General features: G+C 52.8%; 2 protein-coding genes across 5 annotated transcripts; one reads left to right on the forward strand and one right to left on the reverse strand.

Annotated features, from left to right (window-relative positions):
• Positions 1–85: 85 nt before the first annotated feature.
• Positions 86–8511, reverse strand: VCF1 (VCP nuclear cofactor family member 1). Of its 3 annotated transcripts, XM_080629191.1 has the most exons (5): positions 8326–8511; positions 6778–6874; positions 3101–3142; positions 2766–2828; positions 86–1183 (listed from the first exon to the last, which is right to left on the reverse strand). In XM_080629191.1, the coding sequence occupies exons 1-5, from the start codon at positions 8364–8366 to the stop codon at positions 938–940; spliced, it is 489 nt and encodes a 162-aa protein (XP_080485317.1). In that variant the 5' UTR covers positions 8367–8511; the 3' UTR covers positions 86–937. The 3 variants fall into 3 exon arrangements, with proteins under 3 accessions (XP_080485317.1, XP_080485318.1, XP_080485319.1); XM_080629192.1 differs by lacking the exon at positions 3101–3142; XM_080629193.1 differs by lacking the exons at positions 2766–2828; positions 3101–3142.
• Positions 8512–8574: 63 nt separating this feature from the next.
• MTNAP1 (mitochondrial nucleoid associated protein 1) lies at positions 8575–11807 on the forward strand. 2 transcript variants are annotated; one of them, XM_080629190.1, is made up of 4 exons: positions 8575–9788; positions 10094–10201; positions 10393–10509; positions 10921–11807. In XM_080629190.1, exons 1-4 carry the CDS (start codon positions 8696–8698, stop codon positions 10947–10949), a joined length of 1347 nt encoding a protein of 448 aa, XP_080485316.1. In that variant the 5' UTR covers positions 8575–8695; the 3' UTR covers positions 10950–11807. The 2 variants fall into 2 exon arrangements, with proteins under 2 accessions (XP_080485316.1, XP_080485315.1); XM_080629189.1 differs by lacking the exon at positions 10921–11807 and having other exon boundaries at positions 10393–10844.
• Positions 11808–15664: the final 3857 nt, after the last annotated feature.

Here is a 15664-nt window from a genome sequence, read left to right on the forward strand (position 1 = left end):
GGCCACCTCTGCTGGTGCTGTCAGAAGAGGAGTGTTCTCTGTCCTTAGCCAGGTCACAGTGTGCCACGTGAACCAGGCGCGGGTCAGGGATGTCCGTGCCCTCTGGCTGCAGCTGCTCTTTCACCTCCTGTTCCTTTGAAGTTGCTAGCCTTAAAATCAAATTAAAGAAAAAAACCCCAAAACAACCTACACACTAACAGAAAACAAAACATTTCACAGCTAGAAACGGGCACTGGAGCAACATCAGACTCCTCTTGCCATCAGGTACCACCAGTCTGCTCCAGTATGAACCCAGCAGGTGCCTGGCACTGCAGCTCCAGCTGCCTGAACCTTCCTGCTTCTAAACCCTGCTTCTAGTCTCACATTTCAGTACTGCAGCAGTAAAGCTCAATCAAGATAAAGGTCGCCCTGCACTGAGCTAGGTGGGAAGTTTGCCACTGGAGCAGTCCTCAGGGATTCCAGTGGTAGCACCTATTCTTCCTGTCTCAGTGACTATCAATGCTCAAAGGAATTATGTTGCCAAATAAATTTTTTACTAGTTTATTGAAATTAAAAAAGACTTATAAAACTGAAGATGAACGCTGGAAAGAACTTTACAGAAAGCAATAAACTGCTAACAAACAGATTAGGCAGTCGATTGGAACTGGACATTTTGCAATCCTATAACACAAATGTGGATTCCTCAAGTCTCCTCTTGACAAGTACTTTAAAACCACCCCAAAAATGAATCCTATAAAAATTGCTTAAAAGCCCCTTTTGCATTGCAATAGTGCAGCAAACCACAAGTAAACAATTGCCTGTGTAACCTGTTATTTCAAATATAGACTGAAAAGGCAACAGGCATTTTGTGCAATTCCATTTTTAACAAACTTTTGAGTTGAAATATCAAATCTACACAGTGCTGTCCCTTCACAGAAGGCAGGGAGCTGCTGGTTCATCATGTGGGAAGGCGTCCCCGGCTCTGTAGGCTGTGAAAGTGTGCCTCCTTCAGGATCTGGTTGATGTGGAAGTAAGGACCTTGGCTTAGTGCAGACTGCTCATGGAAGGACTGAGAGGAGACAGGGCTGGATCCCGCAATGACAGGGTTTAGGCTGGTTTCTGCACCGCATGCTCTGTCAGGGCTGTTGATGCTACTGCTACTACAGCTGCTGCTGCTGCTGCTGCCGCTATCGCTGCTGGAAGACTGAGACAAAGAGAAGGTTAATGGCAGAATCACACTGTTTTCTCTCCTGTCCATAACAGGAGACACCTTAGATAAGCAAATCATCTTTACAGTAAGTCCCTCCCTTTCATATTTCAGGCTCACATTCAGCCTGATGGAGTGACATAAATCCACCAAGTACTTCCTTGGCATTCATCACTTCTGATACTGCCAACCCATGGAAAGCTCTGCAGAGCTGAAGGGATGAGCAAACTTTCACCTGGAGGTTCACTGACCTCTGGTGCATTGGATTTCATCTTTCAGTGTTAGACCCACCAGCTCTGCCCCCACGACCCACGTTAGCACTAGTGAAGTTTGCTGAGTTCATCCGAGAATTGGGAAATAAAGCACATTCCTGCTGAGCTGCAGGTGGCAGTGAAGGCAGACAGGGCAGGGGAGAGCTGTGCTCTTCTCTTCTAGCAGACACTTTAGGTAAGCACCATGCAAAGCAGTTTCTTACAAGTCAAATCTTTCTAAAATGAGATCTGAAGCATCCAAAGCAAGAGGCTGTTAAAAGCAGCACAATTCCCATTTTAAGTCTTTGAACACCTTGACATACACACAACTTTTCCCAGTTAAGCACTGGGTCAGCAGTGTAGTCCCAGTAATTTTCCATAATGATTTACTTGACAGGACAGCAGAAGAGCATCAAAAACTTCCACATGCAGAAAAGAGAAGTCATGATTTAGCTCACAGAGAGGACAGGGCTCGTTTGCCAGCATCACACTTCATGGTAATGACTGGAAGAGCCCTAACCATCATTTTCAGCGTTTCAAAGACATAAAACTCTTTGGCTTACACTGTTTTAAGGGCTGCTAATGAAAGGTTCCATTAGTTACAGATGAAATGTTTCATTACTGTGCAATAGGCTGTTCAAGACAACGTTGGAAATATTTAGGTGCTTAAAGAAGAGAGAATGGCTACACCACCATCCCAGAAGAAGTAAATTCATAAAAGCAGCCAGCAGAAGTGAGAGCAGCTAAGTAACACCCCCATATTTTAAGTATTAAACTAAAACCACAGAATTCAAAGCTCGGTGGCCACAGCAGAGGAAGACCAATTTGAAGAAGTCCACAGCCATTTAAGACTCAGCACCACATCCAGGAGGCCTCACTGCAGATATATCTGAAGGATGGTGCGAACAGCACCCACCATGTCTGTCAATGAGCAGTGAGAATTGCCTAGGAAGGCACTGAATGAGGATTTGCCACTGGAAACCCCAGGGCACTGATTCCACATCATGACAATCCAACCTTCTAAATGTCCTTGTTTCGTTAAGCACCAAAAATGCTTCAGTTCTGTGGCAGTGCAGCAAGCAAGACAACAGCACTCAGGCTTGCTCCAGCAAGGAGAAGACAGCAACACACGGGTGAAGTCACCCTTGAGGAAGCAGCAGCTCCTCTTCCTAACACTGCTAACACTAGAGAGGGAGAGAACCCCAGAAGGACAGAGAGGAGGCAGGACATGGTGCTTGCTAGACCATCCCGTTTTGCATAGAAGCACAGGTACTGAATGCAACGCTGTTAGGCTGGACAAGTCACAGCAGCCTTGGAGAGAAACCCACCGCACAGGACACTTTGTTGCCTTTTAGTCTCTGTTCGTTACTGTTTTTCGTTACAGCCACCTTCTGCAAATCAAGGTAAAAATTGAAATGAGAACCTGGTATTACTGACTCCCGAAGTTTCACATCTCAACAAACATTTTAGAGCAGTTAGCAATGATTATTTTATGCATCTCTCATCTTTTTAAAGCCGAAATTGTGTCCTGGGACGTGCTTCCTGCACCTAAGGCTGTTGACAGATGTGCTTTGTCAGACCCTCTTTATTTCCATTTCTCTAATGCAAATGTTCACTAGCACAGTGAAGCCCATTTATTGCCCAAACCATGTCAGGGACCTACCATTTCCCCAGGCTGTGGTGCACATTCTGTAACGCATTTGGACTACAATTAGACAAAAAAAGAATCCTTATAGTCATCATATCAGCAATGACAGGCATCTACACAATGAAACAAAGCAAAAGGGCAAAGGAAAGGAGCCCAGTGAAGGTTTATAAGTACTTTAAGTATCAAAAGGGCATCTTTGAGGTTTACCTGACTGATGAGCCTCTCTTAACATCACACTGAGTAGCTACAGAAGTTTTAAATCACTTCCAAACAAATGTCCTGTTAAATCTATTAACGTGATCTGTGACGCAGCATCTCACTGTGACAGGAACTTCAGTAACAGCCATTCAGACCCTGCTGCTCTCCAGATCTTTCAAGATGAGTTTAACAGAGGCATTATCTGGCTTCAGTCTGAATTCAAGACCTCAATCGTGTCACTGTGGAGTGGCAGAGACAAATCCTGTGACGTGGGAGCAGCGGCGCTGCTGTGCGTCAGCGATCTCCACCCGTACCACAGCAGTGGTGCTGAGCACTGGAGAATCCCATCATAGGTCAGCACAACAAAGAGGAACCACAAGAAATCGGGTTTTACAGAAGTTATGCAGGAAGGGATTTACCCAGAACACTGCACACTCCCTTCCCAGGGAAAATCAGAGCAAAGGGCCCTGCAGCGGTGATTCCTTGGGTTGTGCATTATCCCATGGCAGCCCCGCAGAGGATCCACTACAACTGCCTGGCCTGACTTACACCCAGCAAGGAAGGGCTTTTGTTGAATGTATACCCAAGCAGCAGGAATCACAGCAGAGCTGACCTCCTGGTAAACGGGACAGGCTGAGCAGGAAGCAAAATGCGGTGGCAAAGGCTCTGCCTCGCTAATGTTTAACGCCTGCTCTAGTTCTAGTGCAGTGTTTCATCGTGTGCCAGCTCACAGACTGAGTGGCAGAGCAGAGGTTTACTGTCATCCTCAGGGTGGCTGTCACTCAGGGGTGGTTTGTTCCAGGAGATGCACTTCATTACAGCAATGTGCCAAGAGCAATACTGATCGAGATGGAAGAGAACCTCAATTTCCCTCCTGTAAAAGGCAGACTGAAGGATCCCATCTCCCCTGGGTGAAGGAACAGTCTAGTGGGAGAAACCAGCCATGTCCTTTTGCATTGAATCCAGCTCATGTGAGACCCAGGGCTCAAAGGGAGGGACTGAGGGATAACACCACACAACAGCCCGTTTGAACTGCCATGAAGAAAAATACCTCCCTTCATCCTATACCTACCGCTGTCAGTAAAAATAAAATGGGAAAAGATCCTGACAAAATCCAAGTGCAGTTCCAGTATCACGTTGCCTCATTTCATACTGAGCTTTATGTTCTCAGTAATCCACACTGTAAAACAGTGAATTTCCAACCAAAGGGAAACAAAAGGAATTGGTACTTCAGCTCATGTTTCACAATAGCAGGTGTGGGTATGCCCTCAGATGAAAAGCACTTATCTGCTCTTCCCTTTGAAGTTACAAACTGCTCCTGCACACACACTTTCCCTCCTAGCTCAATATCCCAAAGCCTGTGATGATTTTTAATCACCAAGAGCTGTCTTTGCTAATGGCAAAGTATCAGGAAACTAAATAAAAGCATTACAAATGGCCAAGAATTCCAAAGTGCCATCAATCGGAAGCACTTGTGCACTGTAAGCACATGAATGCCTTCATTTGGCACAGGAAGTCCTTTAAGAGACATTCAACTAATACTGATTTAATCTCCTGGCTTGAACGTCTGGGCATGCTCAATGTGCTGATCCTACAGTGCAAGAAAACAAGCCAAAATAAAACAAGCTCTGTTCATCAGTAGCAACACTGTGAGCTTTGCTCCCTAGAGAAAGGGCACGCTGAAACCTGTGTTCAGCACCAACAGTTAGAGCTTCTCCTTGCCTGCACATGGGGGTTTAATATGTTAAAAACAGACTTCCACAAGGCAAGTGCATGCAGAAAGCAGGAGCCTGGTGTTAGCCTGGGCACTGACCTTGGGGTGGCGGGGCAGGCGGGCCATGCCCATGCTGTTTGCTGCAGACACCCAAACAAAACAGCCGTTCAGGACACAGTTAAGGTCACCCATTCCTGCAGGGCTACTACAAGGCTATTTATTGACAGTTCTGCATTTCAATGGCTTTGCCCAGTCAAACGCCAAGTGTTTAAATGACAAGCAAAGGTGCTTCTGCCACTCACCATGAAAGGCTTTTCCTGATAGTCTTAATTTCATTACTCCTACTCCAATCCCTTGTTCCACACTAAATTCTTCCTCCTCCCGCCACAAAGCCATTAACTACTCTACACACGGAGAGGTGTTTAACCTGTTGGACAAGTGAGTCAGTGTCAGATGGCAAAGCAGCTATGGATGGTTCTACCCGTTATACCCAAAAAGCAAAACGACCTCATTCCAGCAAGTTCTACTGCTGCCTGAACAGCAATACAGGAACCAGGAACAGTTTTCAGCACAACAAATTGCTTCCTCATGAATATCTCAGCTCTTGGAGCATTTTCCACACAATGCCAGTGACTGTCCCATCAGCTACTTGTAAAGGTGTATGGATTAAAATTCTCCCTCAAAAAAGGGAATGGTGGGATACAGAGCTCTTGCCATTTTAAATGTGAATATACATTTGAAACAATAATAAAAGATATGTTGCTCAAAGGCATATAACTATTTCCATTATACATACGCTATTTTGTGCATAGTATAGTTAATAGTTCACTGTAAGTGCAACAGTTCATAATGAATCGTTATAGTCAATCTGCAGTGAAAAGGCTACAAAAATCTACAAGGATGTTTCAAAAACCTTGCAAGAAATCAATTTTGTTAACACAAAGCAGGAGGGAGCCTCTGCTCCACACTCTCCTTCATAAGCATTTTGTAACAGAACCACGTTGCTAATGAGAAATGCACACAGTGAAGTTTCAGATGATTAATACAGACACCAACTCAGGAAATCTGGCAGCAGTTTGGAAATCAGCATTTCATATAAAAAGAAATCTCATAAATAGCAAATGCACCATCCCAGAACACCTGACATGACAGCAGCGAGAGAAAAAGAGACAACTTATCCCACCTCCAGCAAAAGATCACAGCAAACACAAGCAGAAACCCAGCAGTTTGAGTGTTTTAGCTGTGAATGATCAAGTCCTGCTTCAACTGCTGAGCTCCAGCAGAGCATTTTCTAACCATCAGATAAGAACTCCTGCAACCAGCACGATTTGGATGCTTTTTGACCTTCTACCACAAATAATTATGTTACTGTGCGTAACTGCATAGTCGTAAGAGTAGACGGCCAGGCCAAGTAACCACACAGAGTCATCCACCCCAGCCACCTCCTCGGTGCTGGATACATCACACTTCCTTTCAGAGAGCAAAACCAGAAGTGGCAGCAAATGCTTTTCTTGTATCTTCACTTGGGTGGTATGAATCAGTGTTTGAAACACAGTAACAGCAATATTCAGGCCCCAGGTAACCAGATTCCCTGGAAAACGCTGATTTCCAAACCACGCTTTACAGATTTCAGCCTTTTAAGTCAGTAACAGAGTTGAGCCTCATGAGCTCACACACACAAAGTGTTTTCATCCTCCACGAATAGAATTTCACAGAATATTCCACCTGTTATTCAACTTCAGCATCAAAGGGAACTGACTTTGCCCGAGAAGGCTCTCACCTCAGTGTCCCAAGAGTCTTGAAGGACAGTATTCCTGGTACTACGCTTTGTCTGGGGAATGTGACCATCATCTTCACTGCCATTCCGCCTCCTCTTCCTGAAGAATGTTCGGGGGAAAGGAGAAAAAACAGCATTAGCAGCTTATTTATACACCTTCTGCTTTGTTCTCTGAAGGCAACTCAAAATTAAGGGTAAAACTTGCAAATTAATGCTGTATCTAAACCTCTGACATGCTGTGGACTTTCACAGTCTCTTCTTAGCTGCTGTCTACAGAACAGAGAGGAAATAATCACGTTTCTCTCAAAGCAGCCAGGCTGATGTTTTCTATCAGTTCAAGGGACAAGGACTCAGACCTGCCACTGAACCCAGTGCTGAGCAGCTTCCTAAATAAACCCATTTGACAATTCTCAGCCTTGCAACTGCTCTCAATACTCAGTCAGGTCTAAAAATAACCCTGAGACTCTGAATGACATCTGACAGGCTGAGAACAGCACCTGGAAGAGCAGCAGTAACCACGCAGTCAATGAACACCCAGTTATGTTCGCCTTGCTTGCATAAGCCTGCAGTTAGTGCCTGAGGTGAGTTTAGTCTCTTTGTTCTAATAGTATGTGAAGTCAAGTTGCAACAGTATTTTCCATGTGGAAAGGAAGCTTTGTTAGAAAACACCTCACAGAAGACAAATCCTTCCCCACATCCCATGGATTTGCCATTCTCTCATAACATCATAACTTCATGGCAGCTGATTCAAACAGTGACCCAGAATTGTGCAAAGCAAGGTCCCTCAGTGCCCACAATATTTCAGTACTAATATCAGATGATGTTTCCCACTCTACAAATATCACAAGTCAACCAGGACCTCAGCATGCTGAGCACTATCCAAAATAACAGATAGAGCAGTTTCAGTGCCTAAAATTGAATACACACTCAAATGAGTCAAAACAGCCTCAAGTGAGGTATTTATAACCGCATCTTCTCTTACAGACAAGCTCCCGCAGCAGACTCAGCTGCCAGTGTTTGCTCCACGCCTACAGAGCAGGAGCTGCCTCCCTCACTCCCCAGCCCTGGGTGCCCACAGCCCCCTCACCCGCTGCCCACCCATAGGCCTCTCCCTCTCCTAGGAAGAGAATTTCCCCCCTTGCATCGGCTCCAGATCCCTCCTTCTCTTCACACCTCCATTCTCCTCGGCCAGCCCTGCCACAGGGGGCCCAGCTCCTACATGCTCCACAGTCCCTCCTGCTTCTCTCCTACCCAGACAGGACTTACCTCCTCCCCTTCCCCACCAAGCACACACCTCGAGGCCCCCCATACCCTCCGCCTTCTCTTTGATCTCCCAGGCGCAGCCAACCCCGACCCGGGGCTACCCCTTTAGCATTCACCACCACATCCCAGCTTCCGTTTAACCCCTTCTGCAGCAAAAGAGGCCGCTCCCCTCTTTTCCCCCCCCCATCCCCTTCGCAGCTCCCTTACTCAATGCACCGCAGGGGCAGCACAAGCCACATCCCCCTGAATCCCGCTCCGTGCCCCGGAGGCCGCGCTCCCCCGCCTCACCTCTGTCTCGCTCCCCGCTCGCTCGGCTGCCGGCAGCTCATGGCGGGCCGGGCTGGTCTGTGCGAGGCGGGACGGGACGGGACGGTGGGAGCGTAGCTCGGTCCCCGCTCGGTGCGGCCTGGCCCCGGCCTGCTCCCTGTCCGCCGCCCACCGCTGAGCCGAGGCGTCCCCCACCCGGCTCCAACCGCCGCTTCCGGCGTCTGCCGCCTCCTGCGCATGTGCAGTGCCCTCCCCCGGGGCGCGGGCACGCCCCCCTGTGGCGTCACAGCTTGCGCGCGGAGCGCGGGCCAGGCCCCGGTCGGGGGTGGCGGCGGCGACGCCTGAACGGGAAAGGGAACCCCGGTAACGGGGCTGGGGGGGTACCGCCGCCATGTCCGCGGCCCCGCCGGGGCAGGAGCTCTGCCCGCACTGCCACAAGCCCTTCAAGCGGCTCCGCTCACACCTCCCGTACTGCAAGGCCGCGCCGAGCAGGGCCCTTGGCCCCGCCGTTAGCAGCGCCGGGAGCACGGAGCGAGCCGGCCCCGGGGCGGCCGGTAAGAGCGGCAAGAGCCCGCCGAGCCCCAGCGAGGGGAAGGCGGCGGCGGCGGCAGGGCAGGGCGGAGGGTTCGTCCCCGGCGCGGAGCGGGCGGCGGAGGCCGCGGTGCAGGAGGTGGCCAGGTGGCTGGATCTGCCCCCCGAGGAGGTGCAGGACGTGCCCGAAACGCTGAGGAACGGCGCGGAAATCGTGATCGAGAAGCACCGCGCCCGCGTGGTGCGGGGGAAGAGCGGGGCCGGCGGCAGGGGAGCAGCCTCGGCCGGGGCAGCGGCGCCGGGGCCTGGCCCGCAGGAGGCAATGACCGGTGCTGGAAGCGCGCAGATGGAGACGCGCGGCCTTGGAGCTGCGGGGAAGGCGCCTGCGAGCTCAGAGGGGAAAAAGGGCAGCTTAAAGGCAACGAAACCGCCCGTGCTTGGGGCTGCCCCCGGAGCCAACGGCAGCAGCAGCCCCGGTGACCTTGTGCTGCAGGAGGGAACGGGCAAAACCGGGATGGAAGAGAAGCGGGGGCACCCAGAGACTGGTGTGGGGCAGAAAGCCCCTATTCCTGCTCTGCACAGCAAGAACCTCCATCTATCCGTGACGGAGGCTCTTGGAGGTCACAGCGAAGAGACATCCAAAACTTACCTAACCAGCACACACAAGCTTAGTGAGAGCAAGCAGCAGATGGTGTCTGAGCCCATCCTGAGTGCAAGGAGGGATGCTGAGCTGGCGCTGCACCAGCCCATGCTCCACACTTCCCAAAGCCATCCCATCTGCTTGCCCCAGCCTCCTGGTAGGAGCACACGGGCAGGGGCCCTGGGCTTGGAGTGGTTTCCAGACTTGCATCCTAATTATGATAGGCTGGGGATTTTTCCAGGGAAGCTTTTGCATGAGGATGTGGGGATCACAATGAAGACACCAACGGGCAATTTCTCCAAGGGGCAGCAAGGTAATGCAGGAAACATAAGTGTCTGCTGCTGATTCCCTGCATTGCCAGGCTCAACTGGCTGATGTGACTGCGAGAGGAGGGGTGGGAAACACTGGGCTTATCTGGAAAGGGATCCAGGAATGGTCCATGGAGGTTCAGGTGTCCAACCCTGCAGCCTGCAAACCCAAAGGGTGCCACTTGTATTCAGGTTTGAGTCAGGCTTTTGCGTGTTTGAGCTGGTGAAGCAACTCCCTTTGTGGGAGAGATGATTCCCTCTCCCTTCCCAAGTCCCTCATTCCCTGCCTCTGACCACTCTCCTTGCACAGGTCCCCTCCTGGAAAGGCGGCTGATGGACGTGAGGCTGGGGGAGCTACCCCTGTGGGTGACCACCAGAGACTTCTCCCCCCAGGCACTGCTTGGAGGAGCACAGAGAGGTGAGCCTGAATTCCTGCCCCTGGGGCAGAGCTATCCCATTTACCTGCTACAGCCTGGTCCAGGTGGCCAGCCTGGATCCTTACAGAAGTGAATAACCAGACCCAACCATTTGGCTTTGGGAAGTGACATGGAAACCAGTGAACTCATAAGACCTGCATGTGATCTGACCCTCACCTTTCTGTTCCAACAGCCTGGAACAGCTACTACAACAAATACATCAACGTGAAGAAGGGTGGACCAGCCGGGATCTCCATGCTGCTGGCTGGGTACTGCCTCCTCAGCTATGTGTGGAACTATCAGCACATCAGTAAGATTCCCTTCTTGGTACCAGTCTTGTTTCAGGACTTCTCACTTTTGCAGCAGCAGCAAAGTATTTGCCATTCATGTTAATTCAGGCTCTGAAATAATTACTGCACAGTTAAGATTAAAATCAGAGCTCAGACAGCAATATTCTGACCTGGCTTAGGTGGGCAGAGGAATTAGCTAATAAAGGTGGTGAAACCAGTTCCTGATTCACAGCTTCTCCCTGGGGAGGTCCAGGAACCATCAGGAGCCCTGCACACAGCAGAAGGGATGCTCCAACATTTAAACACCCATTCACTGGTTTTACTCATAACTGAGAAGGGATTCACTGGCCTGTGTTCGTAGTTTCCCCTGCAGGACTTGCACTCTTGCAGTCCCAGAGCACTGTGCTAACACTGTCCTCTTGTGTTCCCAGAGCATTATCGCTGGCGTAAATACCACTGAAGCAGCTGGAAGAGCACCCAAGGAATGGTCAGGAATCTCTTCTGGGAGCCAGCAGAATTGCTCAGACCCAGTGTCCCAGCAGGGACTCAAATCAGCAGAGGTCAGAGTTGGGTTCTTCCATTGCAGAGGGGCTGCTTTTCAGTTACTTCCTTGTAGGCAGAGGGAGGATGCTGACAGTGCCTGCAGTCACTGCTGTGTGGTGCGGGCAGCTTTTAGTACTGAAAGAGGAAAGCGTCAGAGCCACCCTGGGAGGGCAGGGTGCAACAGAGCTCCTGTAGTCTGCAGAAGCCTAAATCTTGCTGTGGAACACCAGGCACAGGACAACTCCTGGGCTGCTGCTATACATTAATGAACCTGTATGTTGTAGTCAGAGTGATGTAAGGTTTGCGATGGGCTGTGGCCAGAGTAACTGTTCCCTTTAAGTTAGAGCCCATCTTTTACTTACCCTGATGGGGTTGAACAGGAGAAGGGGGGTTCTTTCCTTCCACAAAGACCCCCCCCCAGCCCTGCTTCACTGTCAGCACAGCACTGGTGCCACTGCCAGGCTCTGAGGGGAAGCCATGAGAGCAGCAGCACTCGGACCACAGCGCCCTATTGCTGGAGGAAGGGAAGAAAAAAATCCATTGGATGAGCTGTTGTGCCCAAAGGGCAAACCCGTGTCTGCATCAGGCCGATGAGGACAGTTAGCAGAGTGCTGGTTGTAGCCTGCCCCGTTGCCAAACATGTCTGGGAAAGGGTTGCTCATGCTCCAGGCATGAAGGGCATAAAACAAAAGCCAAGTTAGAAAGATCCAACCTCTTTATTCAGAGTGGGGCAGTTGTATTGTGTCAGCTGTGTCAGGGGGGTTCACCACTAACGCCCTCCCTCTCAGCAGCAATAAAAGCTTGTGCAGCTTCGCCTTTCCTGCTTGGTCCTGTGTGTTCTCAAACGTGGTGCTTTTGCCCCCTTCCCAGGGGTTGGCATCCCCACACCCCCATCTGCCAGAGCCCCACGTGGGCTGCTCCCACACCCATCAAACCTGTGGCTGCCTGTGCAGGAGGGCACGGGGCAGCTGTGAAGAGCCCAGGTTTGGTTGCATTAAGGAAGCTGTGATTTCTCTCGTGCTGGTGCTGGACAAAACCAAGCCCAACTGGCTTTTCTAGTCCAGCAGCTGCCTCGCTGGCTCCATCCTGCTCTGCTGTGTCCTCCTTCTATGTCTGTGCTGAAGCACTTGAGTCACTTCCCCAGCAGGATTTCCAGCTGAGTCTTCCCACAGTTACTGGAGCTGTGATCTTTCTGCCTGCACTGGGGTGACGGGGAGAGGCAGGCACCAGGTTTGTGCTGCATCAACCCAGTGCCACGTTACCACATGTTCATTCTCACATCGTTTCCCTTCACCCTCCCTCCAAGGTGAGCCATTGCTCGCAGTCCCAACACCACTCACCTTTAAGCCAGTGCCTTGTTCAGGCAGGGTCTGTGTGCCCGCGGAGCAGCTATTGATGTCCCATGGCTGCACTGCCGGGTGCTGGGTAGCGCCAGTCTTTTTAGACTTTTAGAGGGGGCTCGATGGGCAGCACATCCTTGCATCCAGTCTCCTTGCTGGCGGCCAGGTCCAGCTGTACCAGCCCCCAAGGACAGCCAGCTCCCTGGAGGAAATGGGACAGTTGCGGGAGCTTGTGGGGCAGCAGCTGCCAAGAGGTGTGGGGCAGAGGCAGCTCTGCATCACCCTGATGGGTAGAGGCATTGGAGAAAAGGACTTCACTGCATCACCTTAGATGGGTCTGTGCTGCTCATCATCAACCCAGCCTTGAGGCTGCAGAGGGATAGAACAGGCAGTTACTCCTTGGGACACAGCAAGTGGTACCTCCGGATTCCTCTGTGGCTTCCCATAGGGACTGGAGCATCCCCTGCCCACCCACTGCAAACCATGTGGTCATCAGCTCAGGATGGACATGGGGAGAGACCAGAGGGGCTCAGTTAGTTCAGATAAAGACCCCAAACACCGTTGTCCTTAACCCAGACACTGCAGGGGCCACGGCCACCTCTGCAGCCCCACAGGGATGGGTTTTCCCCCCCAGCGTGCCCACTACTTACTGCATGAATCTGCAGTTGGGTCCTTTTGGGCAGAAGCCCACGAGGTAGTTGGCACACATCACCCTCCGCGTGTGCTTGTACTTGCACAGGGGACCTGCCATGCAAAGGAGAGGTTCCCATCTAGGTGGGTAGCAGACAGGCAGCCCCCATCACCCAGCACCCATCCCAGCAGCTCACCCTGCCTGCAGAAGCCACGGTCGTACGAGGGGCAGCCCACGATGCTGGCATCAGCGTGCAGGAGGGGGCAGTCCTTGTTGCTGCACTCACCTGCAGGAGCAAAGAGCAGGACAACGCTCAATCCAACACAATGGAAATCACTCAGGGATGGGCTGGGTGGAGGAACCGGGATGCCCCAGGAGCACCCAGGCTCTGGGGCATTTCTCCCCGCAGACAGGAGGTGGCATCAAGCACTTGCTGGAGGCCAGGCCTGCGGGACTCGGGTGCTGGGGAGGGAGAGGCTCCTGCACCTACTGAACGTGGAGCAGAAACAGCGCTCGGGCATCCTGCTCTGGTCACACTCGTGCAGGAAGCCGCAGCCGTCGCCCTTGGTGCGGAGCCCGCACACCAGGGTCCTCACCCCACCAGCGGGCTGGAAGGGGCAGCACACACCGGGCCACCCCATGCACCCTCTGTCACACCTCCCTGTGCCCCACAGCACCCATTGCTGCCCTGCCTGCACCCAGGATCCCCCATCCTGCGCCTCCTGGCTTGGAGCACTCAAGGAGGAGCTTTCCCATGGGGAGGGGATGTGCAGCACCCACTGGGTGCACAGGGCTTGGTCCACAAGGAACTGACAAGGTCTGGTTGCCCTGGAGAGGCTCGAGCCCTCCCCAGTGCCAAAGGGGTGGGAGCACCCATCCCAAGGGCTGGGAGGATGATGGGCTCTGAGCAGTGCTAGCATCTAGGGCAAACCCTGCCAACGCACTGGTTGTAAAGCCAGGGAGAAACCTGACAAGGGCATGGGCTGGAGTGAAAAGGGGCCCATCCCGGTGTCCCCAGGATCTTGCAGGGTGATGCTGGTCCCATCCCATCCCTTCCCAGCACTCACCCTTGGTGCACAGCCCTTGGTGGGAGAAGGTACAGACGGCTGCCCCCAGCTCTGTGGGGAAGGCAGAGCAGGGAGATCTTCCCCCACCAGCCCCAGTGCTGGTGCCATTGAGGACAGGAGCATCTCAGCCCTCACAGCACTGTGCTGGATGCATCCCTAAGGAGACAATGCCTGGAGCCAGCCTGGCCTCAGGCAGGAGCCCAGAAAGGACAAGCAGCAAGGAGAAGAACCCCAACACCCTCCAAGGATGCGGCAGGACCCTGTCCCAGACTTACTGTCCATATGTGGGAACAGCAGGGGCTGAGCTCCTCGCTGCTGCTCCACATCAGCCTCCAACTCAAACCTGATCTTCTCCACACCAGCCCCTGCATCACCCCTGCTCTGGCAAGGGGCACCTCCAGGCCTGCAAAGGGGCTGAGAGTGGGGATACCCAAGGAAAGGATCAATATCCCAGGGGATTCACCACACTGCAGCCAGCCTGGGCCCCAGCAGCACTGAGAACCCCTCCTCCTCCCCAAACCAGAGCAAACCCAACCCCTGCAGCAGCCCGGGGCGCTGCTTTAGAGGGAGAAGCTGCCCACATCTGATGTCAATTTGCACCGGGATTGGTGGTGCAGGGAGCTCAGCCCCGGCCCCAGCGCATCCCTGTAATTGCCTCCGCACCGACATCTGCTTCTCCTCCAGCCCCAGCGCCGGGGCAGAGCAGCTGCTCCCCATCTCCCCAGGAGCACCAGGGGCCAGGTTAACCCCCTCCCACCGGGAATGCTGCTCGGCATCCAGCAGAGCCAGACACGGCCGGAGAGCTGGAACCAAATGCGCAAACAGTGAGAGATGGATCCTGTGTTTGAGCATCACTGGGTGCACAGCAGCACTGTCCCCAGGGCCTGGTGCCTGCAGGGCAGCCCCACATCACCGTCTGTACCATGGGGACAAACAGGTCACCTTCGGTCCCCACTGCCAGGCTGCCCCACACCCAGCTGCGGCAGCACATGCTGGGCATGACCATGGGGCTGCACCGCTTCTTGGTGCCAGCCAGAAAAGACCCCTCAGCCCCCAGGTTTAACCTGATGCTCCGTCCCTTCTCCATCCCGCAGCCATGAGCATCCTGACACACGCCCGGAGTGCCATGGCCCGACACACCGGGGATGGAGACCTGCTCCCATTCTGTCAGTAGCTATAAATGCACTGGAGCAGTGCTGCCGGGGCGGGCTGTGCACCGACCCGCACCAAGCAATCACAGCTCACGCACGCACGGGGTCCCGCACTGAGATGTCCATCCTGTGCTGTGCAGATGGAGGGGTTCGGGAGGCTGCGGGTGCAGCTCAGTGCTCCCATGCAGCAGGTACTGCTGGCACTGTAACCAGGACCCATGGCACTGGCCCCATTGCGTGGGGCTGTGGTATAGAATCAGCCTGGTTTGTGTTGAAGGGACCTTAAAGCTCATCCATTCCCAACCCCTGCCACGGGCAGGGACACCTTCCACTGGAGCAGCTTGCTCCAAGCCCCTGGGTCCAACCTGGCCTTGAACACTGCCAGGGATGGGGCAGCCACAGCTTCTCTGGGCACCCTGGGCCAGCGCCTCAGCACCCTCACA

This window comes from Psittacula echo (assembly GCF_963264785.1).
Source record: "Psittacula echo genome assembly, chromosome: 14".
NCBI lineage: Eukaryota > Metazoa > Chordata > Aves > Psittaciformes > Psittacidae > Psittacula > Psittacula echo.

What these genes read in the sequence shown, in the direction of transcription:
- MTNAP1 (XM_080629189.1), top strand. Translation starts at nt 8,696, where the DNA reads ATGTCCGCGGCCCCGCCGGGGCAGGAGCTCTGCCCGCACTGCCACAAG. An exon ending in TTTCTCCAAGGGGCAGCAAG is followed by an intron (nt 9,789 to 10,093) that starts GTAATGCAGGAA and finishes CTCCTTGCACAG; the next exon opens with GTCCCCTCCTGGAAAGGCGG. An exon ending in GCTTGGAGGAGCACAGAGAG is followed by an intron (nt 10,202 to 10,392) that starts GTGAGCCTGAAT and finishes CTGTTCCAACAG; the next exon opens with CCTGGAACAGCTACTACAAC.
- VCF1 (XM_080629191.1), bottom strand. Translation starts at nt 8,366, where the DNA reads ATGAGCTGCCGGCAGCCGAGCGAGCGGGGAGCGAGACAGAG. An exon ending in AAGACTCTTGGGACACTGAG is followed by an intron (nt 3,143 to 6,777) that starts GTGAGAGCCTTC and finishes GTCTAATTGTAG; the next exon opens with TCCAAATGCGTTACAGAATG. An exon ending in GCAACAAAGTGTCCTGTGCG is followed by an intron (nt 1,184 to 2,765) that starts GTGGGTTTCTCT and finishes TCTTTGTCTCAG; the next exon opens with TCTTCCAGCAGCGATAGCGG.